This window comes from Thrips palmi, unplaced genomic scaffold (genome assembly GCF_012932325.1).
Source record: "Thrips palmi isolate BJ-2018 unplaced genomic scaffold, TpBJ-2018v1 HiC_scaffold_17, whole genome shotgun sequence".
NCBI lineage: Eukaryota > Metazoa > Arthropoda > Insecta > Thysanoptera > Thripidae > Thrips > Thrips palmi.
The window spans coordinates 2,135,126-2,149,171 of NW_023144626.1; the positions used below are offsets into that span (position 1 = coordinate 2,135,126).

The 14,046-nt window shown below is 62.7% G+C and overlaps 1 protein-coding gene across 1 annotated transcript in view; it reads right to left on the reverse strand.

Annotated features, from left to right (window-relative positions):
• Window positions 1-13,863, reverse strand: part of LOC117643765 — a 33,171-nt gene extending 19,308 nt beyond the window's left edge. The window contains exon 1 of the mRNA XM_034382839.1: window positions 13,551-13,863. Within this exon, the coding sequence (XP_034238730.1) occupies window positions 13,551-13,555 (5 nt within the window). The 5' untranslated portion in view covers window positions 13,556-13,863. The remainder of the gene's footprint in view (window positions 1-13,550) is intronic.
• Window positions 13,864-14,046: the final 183 nt, after the last annotated feature.

The window sequence follows — 14,046 nt, forward strand, 5'->3', positions numbered from 1 at the left end:
AGAGCCCCGCAATGGCCCCACAATGTCGGCCTTGTCTCTATAGAGGCGCCCCTCCAGCCCGCTCCAGCCCCTCCGAGTCCGGCCGGGTCTCCACGGTCGTGAGGGCGACTGGAGAGCCTCGACGCGACGCTGACTCTAGATCCTGGAGAGAATAGCAGAATTCATTTGGCCACGGAGTGGCAGCCAAGCCGAGCCGAGCCGGGCAGGCCGGCCCTGGGGGACGTTTTCGCCTCATTTCGCCGCCCCGGTTTTTCCGCCCCCGTCCGGACTCGAACGCCGGACCGCCAGTGCTCCGGATGCAGGCGGGGCGGGGCGCCGCGGCCGCGGCGTCAGCGGAAGCCCAAATTGGCGGTTCTGCTGGCCAATGACCAATCAGGCGGCGAGGAGGGAGAGAGACAGAGAGATAGTCAAGCGGCGATAATTGAGGCGTAAATCACGTTAGCGCCGCCAAGTGCGCCGTGATTGGCCGCAAGCCTCGCGCAAGCCGCCGCGCGTGTTTCGGCACCGTCAATCGCTCTGTCTCTCTCGCACCCCCGCGGAACGCCACATGAGTGCGAGAGAGACAGAGCGATGAGAGCAAGCCCTCTGAGCGGGGCGAGCGTGGGCGGCAGACTCATTCCGAACGACGTCCCGTAGTTTCGTTGCTCCGTCCCTCTCGCACCCTTACGGGAAGCCCTGGAGTGCGAAAGGGACGGCAGCGCCGTCCGGGAGCAGTGACGGCGATAGACACGGCGACACGCGACACGGCGCCCTTCTTGCACACCCTTCGCGTCATCGCTCCATCGCTCAGTCGCCTGACACGACGGCGGCAGGGAGGTGGGGCCAAGGGGTGCGTGCGTGCCGCCCTGCCTGCGCCCCGCCGCCGCAAACCGCGACCACCACAATGCCAACACCCCGCCGCCCCCGCCCCCGCCCCCGCCCCCTCCCCTACACCGTGCCGCGGCCCCGGGGACCCGCGCCGAACAGGTAGTGGCGGAAATGCGGCGGATTCGGCCGTAAATCGACGTGTAATTCGTCGACACGACGTCGCATCGACGTGCCGTCCGCAATCATTTCTCACCCGGACCGCCAGCGCCGCGTCCACTGCAAGTTGCGGGACCCCGCGTGGCGAGTGCGACGAAGGCCGCCAGGAGTGGCGACGGGGTGGGACAAGATAAGGCAACTCAGGAGGACCTCGCGGGCAGGGCGGCAGGGCCAAGGTCTGGGGGTGGGGGTGGAGCGTGCCTCTGTGCGTCCCGCTACGCACTCACACTTTCACCTGGCTCGCGGAACAGACATTTCCCCGTTTTTTCATAAAGGGCGCAGCCCGCCTGGGCCTGGCGCGGCGCGGGCCACAGAGTGGCTATGAAAAGCAATGAGAGCAGGAAGCGGGGGGAGAGGGAGGTAACGGGGTGTTCTGCCCCGCTGCGCCCTGCGCCAACTCTGCGCCGCAGCCACCACGCTCCGCCTAACGAACATCAACAGTCGTCCTGATGCCGAATGACAGAGCTTCGTAGCCCTGTCTCTCTCGCACCCCGTCGGGCCCTCCCATGAGAGCGAGAGAGACAAAGCGGCGAAAGCTCGGTTCAGAAGCAGCCCGCCGGCAATCGGAGCGCCCGGGACGGCTGCTGTTCTAGGATCAAAAACATCCCGGGATGGGTAAGGGCGAGGGCCAGGGCCGTGCGGGGCGGGGCGGGGCGGGGCGGGGCGGCGGAGGGGCGGGGCTGGGCGGCTGGGTGGGGGATGGAGTCGTTACTGCTCTTTGCCTCCGTCCAAGTGGTTTTACACTGTGATTACCCTGTCGCTCCACCCGTAACAAGCTTGCCGGAGGAGCGGGAGGGGGATGGCGGCCGGGGCGGGCCGGGCCGGGCCGCGTCCACTAGATCCTAACCACCACGCCGCCGCCCCGCCCCGCCCCGCCCCGCCCCGCCCCGCCCCGCCGAGTAGCGCCCGCTCAAAGTGGTGTCAGCATTGCAAATTGAAGGAAGCCCCCGCCGAGATCATGATGTGCACGACGTGCAGCGGGACGAGCAGATTCCGAACAGTGCCACCGCTTCTCTGTCTCTCTCGCACCACTTCGGGACGCCCCGTGAGTGCGAGAGAGACAGAGCGACGATGCAGTCGCCATTACAGCGCTCGTCCGCGGCAGGTCTGGGCGGGGCATTATACTCTCGTGACCATTGACTCCCAGGAGTACACCATCCCCAGGGACAGTGTACTCTCCCCTTAGGGAGAGTACACCATCCCTAGGGATAGTGTACTCCCCTACCTCGAGAGGGGGGGAGTACATTGACCCTAGGGATAGTGTACTCCCGGGGGTACACTATCCCTAGGGTCAATGTACTCCCCCCCTCTCGAGGTAGGGGAGTACACTATCCCTAGGGATGGTGTACTCTCCCTAAGGGGGGAGTACACTATCCCTAGGGATGGTGTACTCCCCCGGCGGAGTACACCATCCCTAGGGCCAATGTACTCCCCCACTAGCAGGGGAGTACTTGGTCCCTAGGGATATTGTACTCCCCTACCAGCATGGGAGTACATGTTCTCCCCTTCCAAGAGAAGGGTAGGGTCAAGAATAGGGTAAGATCTGACGCGAGTTGAGTAAGATCTGTCAGCGTCAAACAGCGAGGCTGTGCCAGCGTCAAACAGCGAGGCTGTGCCAGCCTCACACAGCGAGGCTGTGCCAGCGTCAAACAGCGAGGCTGTGCCAGCGTCAAACAGCGAAGCTGTGCCAGCGTCAAACAGCGAGGCTGTGCCAGCGTCAAACAGCGAGGCTGTGCCAGCGTCAAACAGCGAGGCTGTGCCAGCGTCAAACAGCGAGGCTGTGCCAGCCTCACACAGCGAGGCTGTGCCAGCGTCAAACAGCGAGGCTGTGCCAGCGTCAAACAGCGAGGCTGTGCCAGCGTCAAACAGCGAGGCTGTGCCAGCGTCAAACAGCGAGGCTGTGCCAGCGTCAAACAGCGAGGCTGTGCCAGCGTCAAACAGCGACGCTGTACCAGCCTAACACAGCGAGGCTGTGCCAGCGTCAAACAGCGAGGCTGTGCCAGCGTCAAACAGCGAGGCTGTGCCAGCGTCAAACAGCGAGGCTGTGCCAGCCTCACACAGCGAGGCTGTGCCAGCGTCAAACAGCGAGGCTGTGCCAGCGTCAAAAAGCGAGGCTGTGCCAGCCTCACACAGCGAGGCTGTGCCAGCCTAACACAGCGAGGCTGTGCCAGCGTCAAACAGCGAGGCTGTGCCAGCGTCAAACAGCGAGGCTGTGCCAGCCTCCCACAGCGAGGCTGTGCTAGCGTCAAACAGCGAGGCTGTGCCAGCCTCACACAGCGAGGCTGTGCCAGCGTCAAACAGCGAGGCTGTGCCAGCGTCAAACAGCGAGGCTGTGCCAGCGTCAAACAGCGAGGCTGTGCCAGCCTCACACAGCGAGGCTGTGCCAGCGTCAAACAGCGAGGCTGTGCCAGCGTCAAACAGCGAGGCTGTGCCAGCGTCAAACAGCGAGGCTGTGCCAGCGTCAAACAGCGAGGCTGTGCCAGCCTCAAACAGCTAGGCTGTGCCAGCCTCACACAGCGAGGCTGTGCCAGCGTCAAACAGCGAGGCTGTGCCAGCGTCAAACAGCGAGGCTGTGCCAGCCTCACACAGCGAGGCTGTGCCAGCGTCAAACAGCGAGGCTGTGCCAGCCTCACACAGCGAGGCTGTGCCAGCGTCAAACAGCGAGGCTGTGCCAGCGTCAAACAGCGAGGCTGTGCCAGCGTCAAACAGCGAGGCTGTGCCAGCGTCAAACAGCGAGGCTGTGCCAGCGTCAAACAGCGAGGCTGTGCCAGCGTCAAACAGCGAGGCTGTGCCAGCCTAACACAGCGAGGCTGTGCCAGCGTCAAACAGCGAGGCTGTGCCAGCGTCAAACAGCGAGGCTGTGCCAGCGTCAAACAGCGAGGCTGTGCCACCCTCAACAGCGAGGCTGTGCCAGCTAAACAGCGAGGCTGTGCCAGCGTCAAACAGCGAGGCTGTGCCAGCGTAAAACAGCGAGGCTGTGCCAGCGTCAAACAGCGAGGCTGTGCCACCCTAAACAGCGAGGCTGTGCCAGCGTCAAACAGCGAGGCTGTGCCAGCGTCAAACAGCGAGGCTGTGCCAGCGTCAAACAGCGAGGCTGGGGGGCCAGCGTCAAACAGCGAGGCTGTGCCAGCGTCAAACAGCGAGGCTGTGCCAGCGTCAAACAGCGAGGCTGTGCCAGCGTCAAACAGCGAGGCTGTGCCACCCTAAACAGCGAGGCTGTGCCACCCTAAACAGCGAGGCTGTGCCAGCGTCAAACAGCGAGGCTGTCCAGCGTCAAACAGCGAGGCTGTGCCAGCGTCAAACAGCGAGGCTGTGCCAGCCTCACACAGCGAGGCTGTGCCAGCGTCAAACAGCGAGGCTGTGCCAGCGTCAAACAGCGAGGCTGTGCCAGCGTCAAACAGCGAGGCTGTGCCAGCCTCACACAGCGTGGCTGTGCCAGCGTCAAACAGCGAGGCTGTGCCAGCGTCAAACAGCGAGGCTGTGCCAGCGTCAAACAGCGACGCTGTACCAGCCTAACACAGCGAGGCTGTGCCAGCGTCAAACAGCGAGGCTGTGCCAGCGTCAAACAGCGAGGCTGTGCCAGCGTCAAACAGCGACGCTGTGCCAGCTAACACAGCGAGGCTGTGCCAGCGTCAAACAGCGAGGCTGTGCCAGCGTCAAACAGCGAGGCTGTGCCAGCGTCAAACAGCGAGGCTGTGCCAGCCTCACACAGCGAGGCTGTGCCAGCCTACACAGCGAGGCTGTGCCAGCGTCAAACAGCGAGGCTGTGCCAGCGTCAAAAAGCGAGGCTGTGCCAGCCTCACACAGCGAGGCTGTGCCAGCCTCACACAGCGAGGCTGTGCCAGCGTCAAACAGCGAGGCTGTGCCAGCGTCAAACAGCGAGGCTGTGCCAGCGTCAAACAGCGAGGCTGTGCCAGCCTCAAACAGCGAGGCTGTGCCAGCGTCAAACAGCGAGGCTGTGCCAGCGTCAAACAGCGAGGCTGTGCCACCCTCAAACAGCGAGGCTGTGCCACCCTCAAACAGCGAGGCTGTGCCAGCGTCAAACAGCGAGGCTGTGCCAGCGTCAAACAGCGAGGCTGTGCCAGCGTCAAACAGCGAGGCTGTGCCAGCCTCACACAGCGAGGCTGTGCCAGCGTCAAACAGCGAGGCTGTGCCAGCGTCAAACAGCGAGGCTGTGCCAGCGTCAAACAGCGAGGCTGTGCCAGCCTCAACACAGCGAGGCTGTGCCAGCGTCAAACAGCGAGGCTGTGCCAGCGTCAAACAGCGAGGCTGTGCCAGCGTCAAACAGCGAGGCTGTGCCACCCTAAACACAGCGAGGCTGTGCCAGCGTCAAACAGCGAGGCTGTGCCAGCGTCAAACAGCGAGGCTGTGCCAGCTCAAACAGCGAGGCTGTGCCACCCTCAAACAGCGAGGCTGTGCCAGCGTCAAACAGCGAGGCTGTGCCACCCTCACACAGCGAGGCTGTGCCAGCGTCAAACAGCGAGGCTGTGCCAGCCTCACACAGCGAGGCTGTGCCAGCGTCAAACAGCGAGGCTGTGCCAGCGTCAAACAGCGAGGCTGGGGTGCCACCCTCAAACAGCGAGGCTGTGCCAGCGTCAAACAGCGAGGCTGTGCCAGCGTCAAACAGCGAGGCTGTGCCAGCGTCAAACAGCGAGGCTGTGCCAGCGTCAAACAGCGAGGCTGTGCCAGCGTCAAACAGCGAGGCTGTGCCAGCGTCAAACAGCGAGGCTGTGCCAGCGTCAAACAGCGAGGCTGTGCCAGCGTCAAACAGCGAGGCTGTGCCAGCCTCAACACAGCGAGGCTGTGCCAGCGTCAAACAGCGAGGCTGTGCCAGCGTCAAACAGCGAGGCTGTGCCAGCGTCAAACAGCGAGGCTGTGCCAGCCTCACACAGCGAGGCTGTGCCAGCGTCAAACAGCGAGGCTGTGCCAGCGTCAAACAGCGAGGCTGTGCCAGCGTCAAACAGCGAGGCTGTGCCAGCGTCAAACAGCGAGGCTGTGCCACCCTAAACAGCGAGGCTGTGCCAGCGTCAAACAGCGAGGCTGTCCAGCGTCAAACAGCGAGGCTGTGCCAGCGTCAAACAGCGAGGCTGTGCCAGCCTCAACAGCGAGGCTGTGCCAGCGTCAAACAGCGAGGCTGTGCCAGCGTCAAACAGCGAGGCTGTGCCAGCGTCAAACAGCGAGGCTGTGCCAGCCTCACACAGCGTGGCTGTGCCAGCGTCAAACAGCGAGGCTGTGCCAGCGTCAAACAGCGAGGCTGTGCCAGCGTCAAACAGCGACGCTGTACCAGCCTAACACAGCGAGGCTGTGCCAGCGTCAAACAGCGAGGCTGTGCCAGCGTCAAACAGCGAGGCTGTGCCAGCGTCAAACAGCGAGGCTGTGCCAGCCTCACACAGCGAGGCTGTGCCACCCTCAAACAGCGAGGCTGTGCCAGCGTCAAACAGCGAGGCTGTGCCAGCGTCAAACAGCGAGGCTGTGCCAGCCCAAACAGCGAGGCTGTGCCACCCTCAAACAGCGAGGCTGTGCCAGCGTCAAACAGCGAGGCTGTGCCAGCGTCAAACAGCGAGGCTGTGCCAGCCTCCACAGCGAGGCTGTGCCAGCGTCAAACAGCGAGGCTGTGCCAGCCTCAAACAGCGAGGCTGTGCCAGCGTCAAACAGCGAGGCTGTGCCAGCGTCAAACAGCGAGGCTGTGCCAGCCTCACACAGCGAGGCTGTGCCAGCGTCAAACAGCGAGGCTGTGCCAGCGTCAAACAGCGAGGCTGTGCCAGCGTCAAACAGCGAGGCTGTCCAGCCTAACACAGCGAGGCTGTGCCAGCGTCAAACAGCGAGGCTGTGCCAGCGTCAAACAGCGAGGCTGTGCCAGCGTCAAACAGCGAGGCTGTGCCAGCCTCACACAGCGAGGCTGTGCCAGCGTCAAACAGCGAGGCTGTGCCAGCGTCAAACAGCGAGGCTGTGCCAGCGTCAAACAGCGAGGCTGTGCCAGCCTCACACAGCGAGGCTGTGCCAGCGTCAAACAGCGAGGCTGTGCCAGCGTCAAAAAGCGAGGCTGTGCCAGCCTCACACAGCGAGGCTGTGCCAGCCTCACACAGCGAGGCTGTGCCAGCGTCAAACAGCGAGGCTGTGCCAGCGTCAAACAGCGAGGCTGTGCCAGCCTCACACAGCGAGGCTGTGCCAGCCTCACACAGCGAGGCTGTGCCAGCGTCAAACAGCGAGGCTGTGCCAGCGTCAAACAGCGAGGCTGTGCCAGCCTCAACAGCGAGGCTGTGCCAGCGTCAAACAGCGAGGCTGTGCCAGCGTCTAACAGCGAGGCTGTGCCAGCGTCAAACAGCGAGGCTGTGCCAGCGTCAAACAGCGAGGCTGTGCCTGCCTCACACAGCGAGGCTGTGCCAGCCTCACACAGCGAGGCTGTGCCAGCGTCAAACAGCGAGGCTGTGCCAGCGTCAAACAGCGAGGCTGTGCCAGCGTCAAACAGCGAGGCTGTGCCAGCGTCAAACAGCGAGGCTGTGCCAGCCTCAAACAGCTAGGCTGTGCCAGCCTCACACAGCGAGGCTGTGCCAGCGTCAAACAGCGAGGCTGTGCCAGCGTCAAACAGCGAGGCTGTGCCAGCGTCAAACAGCGAGGCTGTGCCAGCCTCACACAGCGAGGCTGTGCCAGCGTCAAACAGCGAGGCTGTGCCAGCCTCACACAGCGAGGCTGTGCCAGCGTCAAGCAGCGAGGCTGTGCCAGCGTCAAACAGCGAGGCTGTGCCAGCGTCAAACAGCGAGGCTGTGCCAGCGTCCAGGGCCGCCGGAAGTACTTTCTGGTGGGGGGGGCGAAATTTTTATGAAAAATTGTTGGGTTGCCTACCGTTAAGGGGCAACACCCAATACGGTTTAGACTTCTCTAATAGTGTCCCAAATCCAGCGAGCGAAGCGAGCTTAAAGCGAAAATTCACACAATTCTAGACTTTAACACAACTTTTGCCATTTTTAGAGCTTAATTACACGCTTTATTGGTGGGCGAAGCGAGCCAAACGGCAAAATAATGGAGGAAAATTAAGAAAACCTGCGAGCGAAGCGAGCAAGAAGCCAAAAATCAAAGAATTTGCGACTTTGCTATATTTTTCTCTCTATTTCGAGCTCAAAATGGCACTTTAGGGTCTCAAAGTGGGGGGGGCGATGCCCCCCCCCCCCAAGGCCGACAACGGCATCTGCCCTATGACGTCTGCCATTTGGGGGAGTACATTGTCCCTAGGGATGGTGTACTGGGGAGTAACTCAATCCGGGGAGTAGGATATCCCGCTTACACCGGCCGTTGGAAACGTGTGGCGGCCACGCGGCAGCTGCCCCAAGCTGCCCCCAGTCCACTCTGTGGCCACTTCGCTGGGTCGGGCAGTGTAGGGGAACGCCGGGCAGTGCCGGGCAGTGCGCCCCTCCTGGGGGAGATGCTGGTCTAGGAAAGGAGCCCCTGCAGCGGGTTCCGTTCAGACGCACCGGTTGTGCAGAACGCGTGGTAAAGACAAGGCGGGCTTTGCCAAAGAAAAGTTTTTTCGAATTGCATCTCCAACATTGTGACATTGTTGTTTTTTTTCTCGTTTACTCCCGCAGGCGTTTCCTCTTGGATCTACTCGCGGCAATCTAGGAGGAGTTGCGCCACTTTGCGAAACAAAGTCGGTCGCTCTATCTCCCCTTGAATCAAGATGTTCACATGTTTCAAAGAGAGCTCAGCTCATTTCTCGCTGCCCCTTTAGACCCCCACCCCCTTATCAGTTTCCTCCCCGGTCCTCCAGCGGCAAGGTTTCCAGAAAGGACCGGCCCTCTCTCCGCAGCCGGATGGGCGGGCTAGCGGGCGACAGCGCGGCGACATACTGCTGTTTTTGTTTTTGTTGTTGTGGTCGATGTTGTGGTGGTCCTTTTCATGCGAGAGGCGACACGGCTAAATAATGAAATGCGTGCGCCGCTGCGGCGCTGCCTCGGCCGGGCAGTCGGGGTGTCCGAACGACGCGACGTGGGGGGGGGGGAATCTGCCGAGCACTGCAGACTGATTCCGAGGGTCGTTCTCGTCGCTCTGTCTCTCTCGCACTGTCGGGGGCGTCTGCGTCGGTGCGAGAGAGACAGAGCGATGAAAACGACTCTCGGAATCAGTCCGCTGCAGACGCGTCGGACCGGCGCGGCGTGGGCGGCGGCGACGCCAAGCCCGCCGTAATCTTAAGCGTCGCTCTGTCTCCGCCGCACTCGCGGGGCGTCGGGGGCGTGCGGGCGCACCGCGGGGGCGCGAGAGAGACGGGGCGAGTCCTCCCCTCGGACGGAGACGGAGACGGACTAGACCGGGAGCACGGCGAGGAGCCCGGCTGCAGCGCCACGCCTCGGTCGCGCCGCGAATACCAATCGGCATGCAGGCGGCGGCGCGCGGCGGCGGCACACTGATTATGTCGCTGTCTCCCTCGCACCGCCACGGCACGCCCCGTGAGTGCGAGAGAGACGGGGCGACGAACGCGCAGTTCGGAGTGAGCCTTCTGCGGGCGGCCGGCGCGACGCCGTCCTTGCGCTGTTTATTGCATCAGCGAGGACGGAGCGGTAGTTGTTGTGCAAGGCGTCCCCCTCGCACCGCCACGGCACGCCCCGTCAGTGCGAGAGAGACAGAGCGACTGGTTGGAGTCGGGAGTAAATTGGACCAGAATCATCATGTTCACGACGTGTCCGGACAAGGATCTGCGCGGCATGCACTCGGCTCGGCTGTGGGGGGCGCACCCCGAGCAGCTTCGGACGCAGCCTGCATGGCGAGCCCTCGACCCGCCCCTCGCCGGCCCGACGAGATTGAAAACTGCTAACTAGCTGTGTCGTAACTCGGTTTGGGACACACCGGGACGGCCGTAGAAAAGTGGAGAGAATCTAATGCAGAGGCGCTGTTTCTATGTCCTGCCTTCGTGAAAACAATCTCAACAGATTTGGCCGTTGGCGCGGATAGAACTGAACACCACGGGCATAAGTGAGAAACCACGACCCAGCGGAAGTTGGCATTATTATTCTTTTCAATTTTCGTGAGGAGCAGTAATCACTCCGCGAGGCTTCCGCGAACCCGAGGCCTCTATGAGGAAAACTAGCGAAAGGCCCGCCAACTTGGCTATCTCGGCTTGTTGACATTTTTGCAAGTGGCAGCGCGACGCCCAAGGCGAGTTAGGCGAGTTGATCGCTGCGATTTTGATTGCGCGGTCTTGTTTGACTTGGCGACTCGCCTGCGCACTGTAAGGGGATGGGGCGCCGAGTCGAGCCGAGCCGAGCCGAACCGGCCGAGCGGACTCTCTGTCTCTCTCGCCAGGCCGCCAAGGCCATCATGGCGTCACCGCCAACCTCCGCGCGAGGTATCAAAGCAGCAGGCAGTGTGAGAGAGACAGAGCTATGGCGGCCGCGGTGAGCGAGACGCTGGCGGCAAGAGCGGCCAGAGCCCCTGCAATCGGCAGCGTAGGCAGACCCGCTGCGCGCGCGTGCCGCCGGACGGCCTACTCGCACGGCGCTCTCTGCGTTGCGGTGCGTTGCGGTGCGGCGCGCGAAGCAGTGCTGCCACAATCGCAGGCCGAAATTCCCACGACGCACCAGCGTCGAAACGAAAGGCTTGCCCACCTCAGCCTGCCTACAATCAACTTACTGAGAGCAAAGCCCAGATGTTGCCCAGTCAGTAAGTTGGGAGCCAGTTCCGGCACTGATCCCCGGGGAGAGGTTCTGCCGATTCGTGTGGCAACACTGGCAGGAAGCGTGAGGCGCAAAATACTGGGATAGAATTCCATGCATTTATACTTAGACTGCAGAATTACGCCCGGCCGCCAAACAGTACATAGGCGGAGCCCCGTGTGGCTCTAGTCAAAGAGCCGCGGATGGAAATGGGCGATTGGATTTGATTGGGTGGGGTCGGGCTGCGCGCGTGGACCGGCGCCACTCCCTCCGCGGCCCGCGCAAGCAAATAAAATAAAACCCGCGATCAACTGAAATAATAACAAACCTCGGCTTCACCTTCCTCGAGCCCTCGTTGTTTTCATTGCGATGGCGCAGTGTTTATCCCGTCCAGACTTTTCCAACGGCTACTTGTCCAGCTTTTAAAGCGAAATAATTTATTTATTTTTTTGTTGATAGCTTTGGCTTGCGCCGGCGAGATAAAATTATGGCCGCTCTCGGGGCATCAAGGCTGCTGGATGCTGCTGGAGGCGGCTGTGTACACACACGGCGTGTCCGAACGGCGAGGGCGAGTGGAATGCCAACAGTGAGCCAGTCAGTCACACCTCGCGTGTACGTGGCAGCATGCTCACTCCGAACCCCGTCGCTCTGTATCTCTCTCTCTCTCTCCCCCCCCTCTCTCTCTCTCTCTCTCTCTCTCTCTCTCTCTCTCTCTCTCTCCCCCCTCTCTCTCTCTCTCTCTCTCTCTTTCTCACTCACGGGGCGTCCCGTCCGTAATGGTGCAAGAGAGACAGGGCGACGAGCACGGTTTTCGGAATCGCTCTGCAGGTGGGCGAACGCGGAAAAGCCGGACCCGCTCGGACCAAAAGAGCCGAAAGCGCGGAGCGGAGGAGGAGGGAGAGGGAGGGGGAGGGGAGGGGAGGGAGAGGGGCAAGGGCGGCGCTCGCCTTGTATCAGCGCGGTGTGTGCTGAGGCGTCGTTATCTGGAGACAGCAACATCCCATCGCCCCCCCCCCTCCCTTCCGCCCGCCCGATGACTCCTGCCGTGTCTACTACACCATCGCCTCACTTGGAAGAAAAGAGAGAAGAGGCCCTCGGGAAAGAAAAGGAAGGACGCGCCAAAAGACGAACGGAATCCGTTTCAGATGTCCGCGCCATTATGCACGGAGGTGCCTTTCCCCGAGCTGGCGGAGTGGAGGGGGAGGACGAGGACTGGCTCCGCAGCCATCGCGCAGTTTCTCGCTTTTTACAGAGCAGCCCTGCTCGCTATGTGGTCAGGCCGAGCCGAACCATGCCGGAAGCAGGGCGTTGTTGTTTGTTCGGTGAGAAATATCAGGTGAGTACGCGGGGGGCGGGGGGGGGGCCTACTCCCCGAACACGACGCCTTGTCAGGGCGGGCAGGGCGGGCCTTGCGGTGCCGTGCGGTGCCGTGCGGTGCCGTTAGTGGTTCGGTCGTGGCGTTGAGGGGAAAAGTTTCCCTCCGCCGCGTGCATCCATCCATCCACCTTCCATCCAGCTTCCATCCGCCGCGCCGCGTGGCCGTCCCTACACCACAGCCCTGCGCTGCCCTGAGCCACCGCCGCCACCAGGGTCCGCGTTAGAGCGATAGTTTGAAAGTAAGAAAAGTACTCGCCTCCCTTGTTTGCCCGTTTTTCTCGGGATTTCGGCGCGAAAATACGCGTTTTTTCGGTCCACTCCGGTGGCGTCCGTCGTCGTGCTTCGCGGCTCGCGACCCGTTGCCATTGCCCGGCCGCGCACCGAGCACGCCGAGCACGCCCTGGCCGCGGCCCCGCGGCCGCAATGCGCTTTTTCCGCGCCCCTCGACGCGACTAACCAAGACAAACGTCGCGCCGCGCTGCCGGCCGCGTCCGAGAGGGGCGGCACGCCGCGGCACGCCCCCTGAGTGCGAGAGAGACGCGGCGGCGGGGGCACTCTTCGGAATGAATGAGCCCGCTCGCTCGGACCCGCGGCGGCGTCCCCGCGGCGGCGTCCCCGCGGCCTCCGGCTCTGTTGGTCAAGGCAAGTTGAGACGGACGGGCGAGGGAACGGCACAACGGAGTCCTGGAGGCGCAGCCTGGCCGGCACTGTTTCGACACGACTCCCAGCGGGACGTCCTCAAAGACGGCGGCCATGGCCACGGCCGAGACGGAGGCCGAGACACCAAGAGCAAACAGTGGACGGAGTGGACGGAGTGGACCAGCCCGGACCGACGTCGCAGTGTAGAAGCCAAGGCCCACTAGGCCAGCCCCAGGCCTCTATCGTGGTGTGGCTGCGGAGCACCGGAGCGGCCGCGTTTTACATTATTTTGCACTCTTGCCAGGCCTGTGCGAATCGGATCCGCGATCGGATCTTGGTTTCGAGAAGCAGTCGGCGGCGGAAGGAAATTCTCCGAGGCGGCGGGGCGCGGAGGCGGAAAGGTTTCCAATCTTTAACTTCCCCCCAACGAAGGTGACATGACGCAGATAAACATCGCGGACCGGGCCAGGCCAAAGGTTCGTCACGGGTGACCCCAAACTGAGCCCCAAACATCGGTTGACCTTTACTTTGTGTGACACACGATAGTTGGGTCCTGTAAAAGAGACGCGACCCACGCCCACATCACGAGGGACGACCATTTTGACCGGTTGACACTGACTGAGAATGGAAGGGCCATGATCAGGACCACTTTGTTTCATCACCTAAAATTTGGCAAGATGTACACCTACAATTTTGTCACCAGCGATTTGGTAAAGTATTCACATTTAATGTGTACTGCTGTGCTGACGGCAAGACGCCGTCGCTGTCGCACACACTCGCCTGCGTTGCGTTGCATGTGCGACAGGGCCGCTGTCCTCTTTGCCGCACGCTCCCGCCTTCCCCGGGGCCCCGGAAAAGGTAACTCACCTCATCTTGCAAGTGGTTGCCGAGTGCTTGCTGCTGCCGGTCTCGGGGGTCTCAGAGCGCTGAGGCTGAGTCCGCGGAGGGCTGCCGCACTGGAGAGGCAGCGGGTCGTGGAGGGGCGGGCTGGCCGGGACCGGGGATCGGGGAGCCTAGCAAGCCTAGCCGGAGTGGTGCTGGTGCCAAGAGGACTCAAGAGCCACCAAGTTCCAGCAGTGTGCAGGGCGTGCAGGCACAGAGGAGTCCGTCGACCAAGTGACGGAGGTGGAAGTCCTCCGTGCGAGCCTCAGCCTCGTCCACGGCGCAGGGAGTCGCACCACGCCGCCGGGGGCAGGCGGGCAGGGCGGGCAGGGGCGGGCAGGGGCGGGCAGGGGCCACCCCTCACCCCTCGCAGCGACGCGCACGCCCTCTAGCGGGGGGCGGCCCAACTCGCTGGCCGCGAAGCGCGAGGCGCCAACCGCCCACGTCACGGCTGCAGCTGGAGGAACCCCAAGGATGGAAT